At 42.0% G+C, this 6,858-nt stretch overlaps 2 protein-coding genes across 2 annotated transcripts; one reads left to right on the top strand and one right to left on the bottom strand.

Annotated features, from left to right (window-relative positions):
* Positions 1-212: 212 nt before the first annotated feature.
* Positions 213-3,900, top strand: mss51 (MSS51 mitochondrial translational activator). Its single transcript, XM_034107567.2, has 6 exons — positions 213-466; positions 918-1,067; positions 1,167-1,291; positions 1,690-2,253; positions 2,372-2,465; positions 3,348-3,900. The coding sequence occupies exons 1-6, from the start codon at positions 351-353 to the stop codon at positions 3,541-3,543; spliced, it is 1,245 nt and encodes a 414-aa protein (XP_033963458.1). The 5' UTR covers positions 213-350; the 3' UTR covers positions 3,544-3,900.
* Positions 3,901-5,428: 1,528 nt separating this feature from the next.
* Positions 5,429-6,325, bottom strand: LOC117464601 (myeloid-associated differentiation marker-like protein 2). The gene has a single exon (XM_034107131.1). The coding sequence runs from the start codon at positions 6,323-6,325 to the stop codon at positions 5,429-5,431; it is 897 nt and encodes a 298-aa protein (XP_033963022.1).
* Positions 6,326-6,858: the final 533 nt, after the last annotated feature.

Raw genomic sequence — 6,858 nt, 5'->3', positions numbered from 1 at the left:
GATGTCTTTTCATTAGTCAGATGAACCAACAACTCCAGATTATCATTGTATTACTGCACTGGTCAATGTTGATGCACCTCTGCGTCTGAATACCCAACCTCAAACTAACTTCCCCACAGTAGGTAACCATTACACAAAAAATAAAGACTAAAAACACATATCTAAAACATAAAATACACTTTGTAACAGCGGTGCTCATGTTATTTTAGTGTTAACATTGACTATATCCTGGTTGGTTTGAATACAAATTAGTCAAATGAACAATATATTTGTGTTGCTCCTGTGAAGTCAGGAAGGGTCTGGGGGTTGTCAGAGGTTTCTAGAAGGGTCAGCACAGGTGCTAACGTTATATGAGGAACAGCAGCCCCCCACAGACTCATATGTCACACCAGAGGAGCGAAACTCGAAGAAGAAACTGTGAGAGGAGCGTGAGGGAGACTAGTTTAACAATGACGGAAACCAAGAGGTAAGTGAGTTATGGCTATTTTATTGGAGCTTATGTCCCTTGTGTGAGACAACATGTCTAAATGTACATTGTCCACCTCCATAAAGTCTTAACTGTAGAAGTCACGCGCTCATGAACCGCCTGTTGCTCGATAATTAAACTCCTCGACATTTGAAGGACGCTAGCCACAGTCTGTTTCATACTTCAACTCCCTGCTAACATATTTGTCTTAGTTGGATTTCTCACCAGCTTCAGGCAACTTTTTTACAACAGTTAAACTCATTTGAATCCGTGCATGCAGTCACTCCTCTCCTCATACTGTAGCAAATGTCTAAGATTAGAAAGTAATAGACGATCTTTGTTAGGCTACTTTTACATTAGCATGTGGTGCTTATAAATGAACTGTTATTACGAAAGAGTTACTTTTCAATACTTATGTTGTATTCAATACCTCTTTGGTTTGTCTTTCCAGAGCTGGTATGGAGACCAAGGGAAAAGCCATGACCTTCCAGTCTCAAAAGGAGATGTTTGAGAAGATGGAGGAGTCTTTTAAAATCTGTGCCTGTTGTGAGAAGAAGCCAAATCAACTTTCAAACCCACCGAGCATGAAGCGCTGTGCCAGGTAATCACCAATCAGACCTTTGCAGCCAAAATATCCCTCCATCAAAGTGGGTCATTTTGTGATCTCCAATCTTGTGCTTTTTCCCCCATCTTTGCACAGATGTCTCTTTGTTTACTACTGCTGTAAAGACTGTCAAAAGAATGACTGGCCCAAACACAAGAAATTCTGCTCACAGCTGTGTCTGGCTTCCATTGACCGAGTTGTGGAATGGCTTTTATTCAAAGGTAAAACATCAATGGGAGAGAGTCCACACACATTTTTATTTTATTTGTTTATGGCAGTTATTTTAAAAACATGTACACTTTACAAAACATGTACACTTATACTGTTTTAATTTGTATTTTTATAGCGCATGGTGGAAAGGAGCAGGGAGAAGCACATCTTATTTTACCTGCCCCTTCTTGAAAAAAAAGTTTAACATTCTTTCAGTCACAGTTGCTTACAAATACTGAAACATAAAACCAGAACACAATCAAAAGTCAACTTCATACTCTCTAATTACGCTTTTTTTAATACATTTTCTTAAACAATGGTAAAATACAATTGGATAAGCCAAGTCTTCCCCCAGGAAAGGAATAAAGGACCTTTACTACTAAACATATTTCTTATTTGTTCCTATCAGGAGACCTTCCGTTCCCTACAGAGAAATGGTCAAAGCCCCAGTCAGAGATTAAAGGCTGGGACGACTGGCTTGCGATGCAGGGGGATCTCACGCCTCGCCTCGATCCCATCTTAAAAGGAGCAAACATGAAAGACTTGTGGACCAACGCCGGCAGGCCTCCGCCTGTCGATGAGGTCCTGAAGGATTCTCTGTGGAGGGTCTGCAGTGAGCTGTTCTCCAGGCCGCTGACCATCGCCTGGGGTATGAGGCTGTTCGGTCTTAACCCCATTTCCAAACCTCTCACCATTCACCTGGTGGGAGCGGGCCAAAGCGAGACCATGGGAGCCAGACTGACGGACTACGACGAGCTGAACAACATGTTCCCCGGACACCAGGGCATAGAGATAGTCATGGTGGGACCAGAGGTGGTGGACGGGCCCATCGTGAGGCCTCCTCTCAGGGCGTTCGGCCCCAGGCAGAGGGTCTTCATCAGCGCCTACAAGGGCCTCTACCACCAGTTCTGGGAGGAGCTGGTGGAGAAAGAGGAAGCAGCCAAGCCAGACCTGGTGGTTGGATTTCATCCTGGTAAATAAACATGCTATCATACACAAAGATATAATAGAAAAGCCACTTCATGTATAGCGAATAACCATATGAGGAGGTTCTTGTTCATATTAAACTGTTTTACACTTTTTGTGTCAAGGATTTGATGCCAGTCAGGCGCTGGAACAAGGTTGGCTCCCGACTCTTCTGCTCCTCAGGGATTATGAGATTCCTTCACTTTTCACTGCTCTCAAGTGAGTGTTACATAGCAGCCACCACACATACTGTATAGAGGAATACCAAATTGCAGCCGATTAAAGTAACTTAGTAGATTTACTAAAGGACAGTGCTTCCGTTACATTTAGTGTACCTTACTAATTACCTGTGTTGTTCTTTTCTTTTCACTATATCTATAAAGCGTCTTTGAGCACCCATAAAAGCGCTAACAAAATAAATCTATTATTATTATTATTATTAATTACGATCACAGTTGAGATTTGACATAAAGAATATTCATCAAAATTAGGGTCATAAAAGGAAGCATTGTTATACATTAAAATAAGTAGTCAAAACCAAGTCAAACATAACATTATTACCTTTTTTAGCATGTGTTTTCTACTTTTTAACTTAATCACCTCAATCGATCCCAATACTGCTGATTTATGACACCTTAATACAAAAAAAGTTGCATATTTAACTCCAGTTACAGATTTTACCATTTGATACCCTAACCATCTATAAATAAATGCAATACTGCTAAACACAAGTACATTGAGACTGTAATCTGATAGAAAGAAATAACTTGGTGAACTGTATATTATTTTTTAACATCTCATTTATGTCATATGTTAGTAATTCTCTGTAATTAATTGTACATATTTTTTTCTCTGGCACGTTATCAGAGTTAAATTCAGGTCCCCATTTAAATTCACAGATAACAGTTTATAAACGTGCACATTGTAATGGATGCATATTATTTGCATTACGGGGTTGTATGTTAAAAGTGCATGAAAGTATGCAAATATACTTAATGCCTGGTGGATGCTTCATTATCCATGTAAATGTATCCATGGTGTGTTTAAGTGTAACGGCTGCTGATGCTTCCTGTCCCCCCTGCCCCCCCCCCCCTGCCATAGTGAGACGGAGATGACCTACTCCCTGCAGATCCTGCTGGAGTTGGAGATGCATTTGAAGGGAAGTGGAGCTTGCCCCTTCGCGTCGCTGAAACCAGAAGTGGTGGACTCGTCTCCCAACAAACCTCCCGTCTTCTGCAACTCCCACTACTTCTGTTTCCAGGGTCTGCTGGAGACCGCCGAGTTCGAGGAGCCATAGGAGGCCTGATGGTGTTCACCCACTGTCGTCAAAATTGGACCCCTGATGTCTTTCGGACTGTGAAGCATTGTTTCTATATGCCATTTCCCCCCCTTGTAATAAGGTTTACAAATAGTGTGTAAATACATTATTGTTCGTAGTTAATTTCCATTTCATAGCTCTGAGTGTTTGCCATGACATTTGCATTCACTATCTCAGATTCCTCGCTACCCTATTGTGAGATTTGAATATACTGTCCCTTGCTGATTTAAATATACTGGCCCAGAACTATTGTTAACTGTGAGGGAATTAAATATTGTGGCAACTGTCAAATGTCTGCTTATATTAAGTTACAATAAAACATTTTAAATGGTTAAATATGGAGGAGACTGCATTGTCTACTCTGGTTAAACACCGCTTTGCTTCTTCGTTTTATAGGCATCATTTCAAATCCATGTTCATAAAGAAATCAACAAGAAATACTAAGGGCTTTTTAAGCATGGGATCACTTTTATCCGTCAATTACCTAAAAAAGACAATATGTATACACAAGCAGATCAGTGTTTTATCTCCGTCCCAAAAAATATGTCCTAGTGACAAAACCAGATCACAGAAATAGGGAAACCATTTTTTTATCAAAGTGTAACTTTGTTCCCATTTTGGTTTTTCTGACTCTTATCGGTTCGTAGCTGCCAGATCCAAGGAAACACGGGTATGTTCATTCAGGTGTAATTTCACTTTCAAACAGACATAATGCAACACTTGCAAAACATAATTGGCAGGGCCATACAATTAAAGGGGATTATTAAAACAGATATCTAAAAATGAGACTACCTTAACGGCCCGTCCACACTACAGCTTCGACAGCTTCAAAAACGGTTAAGGTACGTCCACACAGCAGCTTTAGAGGAATCTGCCACCGCTTCCAACGCTTCTCTGCCCATTGACTTTGAATGGGGATGACGTCACTTTGCCTCGCTTTTCGCCGAACTGCATTGTGGGGGAGCGAAGCGAAGATTTCCAGGATTTCCAGGATTCAAAAGTTGAGCAATGTTCAACTTTTGAAGCTGAGCTGGAAGCGTCAGCCAATCAAACACGTTTATGCAAATCTGACAGTAGAAGCGCTAGCCAATCAAACCGCGTGTAAGCAGGGAGAACCAGACCGCAGTTCATTTCCTCATATTCCAAACGAGAAATTACGGTAGCAAATCACCCGGTTCTTTACGACCAGAACTATTAACGGGATACAAACCGGAGGAACAAGGCATGGAGGGAGGTGGCAGAGACAGTGGGGGAAACTGGTAGGTTTTCGCCTGTTTGGGGAGTTTATATATATATATATACCTCGGGGTTTTTTGCTTTGTATGTCGGGGGCGGGAGATTCATGTGATTGGTTGTTGGTCGCATTGCTCGCAAAAAATCCCCAAGCTGTCACGCCCAGCTCCAAGATTTTTGAAAAGCTGCTGTGTGGACGTACCGTTACCAACGCGTCTGCCCATTCACTTTGAATGGGGTGACGTCACTTTTCGCCGAACTGCATTGTGGGAAGCAGAGCGGAGCTTTCCTGGCCAGGCTGCAAAAGTTGAGCAATGTTCAACTTTTGAAGCTTCTGAAGCTTTCGGTGGAAGCGTCAGCCAATCAAATCATATGCCAGTAGCTCTAGCCAATCAAACCACTGCTTGTGTGTCAGGGGCGGGAGATTCATGTGATTGGTTGTTGGTCGAGCTTCAGACAAGCCCAGCTCCAAGCTTTTTTTGAAGCTGTAGTGTGGACGGGCTGTTGCTTAGAAATCTTTCATAGGCTATAAATGATCGCGTATACACAATGTAATGCTATGGGAAGATGTTGTATTCATCATACATTCTTTTTGTCGTTATAGGTCATATCGGGGTTAGGAATCTCACCACTATGGGCGCTTAAAGCCACAGATACCAAGCAGGGTGAAAACGAGGTCGATTGAAAACAAAATAAGATTGACGTAGGTAAAAAATGCAACCATGAACTGTATGGCCCAGATACAGTAGCTGGGGGGGCAGTCACTGGGCCGAGGGTTATTCCTGAACATAAAAATAGGCCACACAATAGCAGCAAAAATATAAAGCACAACTGAAATCACCAGGAATATAAACACAAATCTGTCCAGGTTAAAGGGCAAACACGTCTTCAGTTTCTTCAGGATGTTGGTGGCTATGATTAGAGGGAGGATGGGGAAAGGAATGATGTAGACGATAACACATATGATCAGCGCCGGCTTGTCTCTGAAACCGGTCAGTGAGACAAAAATCATGCAGCTCACAAACGCCTCCAAAACCTTGAAGAATCCAGGCAGAGCGGCCAGGTAGCTCCCTTTCTTCTTGTCACAGATTTTGTCTTTCACCACTTCAAGTGTGTACACAACGCCAGCCAAGATTGCGAACAAACAGATTATCAGGCTGTAAAAACACTTCAGGCAGGCGTAGAAGTTGGCAAATGTGATGGCGACAGACACGGTCATGAGGGTGGAGGACATGGCCATGCCTGTGGCGAAGTCATTCCAGTCCATGCACAACAGATTGAGTATGAAGTCCAGCTTGAACATCTCAATAATGGTGATGATGAGGGTCATGATGGGGCAGAAGGCCCAGGTGAACATAGCATAGATCCAGTATGAGTGGGTACCTTTTCCTCTGAAGGCAGACAGTAGAAAGGTGACAAGAGACAGAAGGATCTGAGCCATGTGAAGTCCGCCTCGACCGGATAACAGAGTTGAAGGAGTGAACACAGCCTTGGACAGCGTTTCCTTAATACTATTTATTACTCCCATCTTTTCAAAGGTGTTGAAGAGCAGTTGGAATACCTTTCTTATGAATATCCTCGTGGACAGCTGCTAGAAACTGGCTGAGGTGTGGTTTCAGTTGTGTTACTGCCTTCCACCTCCACTTTCAAGGCTTTAACTGCTTTTCTGTTTTGCATATCATTTATTGTGTGAAGAGATAAATGTCCACTGAAGCAGATATGAAATAACCTAGAATGAGAGTCCTGGTTTTGCATAGGACGTGGAACACAGGTTACAGCAAAAGCAGATCTCCTATAGCTCCTTGACAATTTTAGTGACCTATGTGTGCCAAATGCTTCCTGCTATCAAATGCCATTTTACAAATACATAAATATACTATCCGTCCTTAATTTTCAAAGTGTTCCTCTTTCTATAAAAACTAAGCTACCCAAGATCACCCAAAGAATAATTTTCAATGTACACTATAAGGCAATAGTACTATATTTGATGCAGTGTTATAGTTTATTGATGCACAAACTTTTATGGCACATTGAGGATTATCGTTTTTATTGTTGCAGCTC

Source organism: Pseudochaenichthys georgianus, chromosome 19 (assembly GCF_902827115.2).
Source record: "Pseudochaenichthys georgianus chromosome 19, fPseGeo1.2, whole genome shotgun sequence".
Lineage (NCBI taxonomy): Eukaryota > Metazoa > Chordata > Actinopteri > Perciformes > Channichthyidae > Pseudochaenichthys > Pseudochaenichthys georgianus.
Note: the sequence above shows the minus strand (reverse complement) of the source record. Positions and strands in the feature narration are given on the sequence as shown.

What these genes read in the sequence shown, in the direction of transcription:
- LOC117464601 (XM_034107131.1), bottom strand. Translation starts at nt 6,325, where the DNA reads ATGGGAGTAATAAATAGTATTAAGGAAACGCTGTCCAAGGCTGTGTTC.
- mss51 (XM_034107567.2), top strand. Translation starts at nt 351, where the DNA reads ATGAGGAACAGCAGCCCCCCACAGACTCATATGTCACACCAGAGGAGC. An exon ending in AGCATGAAGCGCTGTGCCAG is followed by an intron (nt 1,068 to 1,166) that starts GTAATCACCAAT and finishes ATCTTTGCACAG; the next exon opens with ATGTCTCTTTGTTTACTACT. An exon ending in GGTGGTTGGATTTCATCCTG is followed by an intron (nt 2,254 to 2,371) that starts GTAAATAAACAT and finishes TTTTGTGTCAAG; the next exon opens with GATTTGATGCCAGTCAGGCG.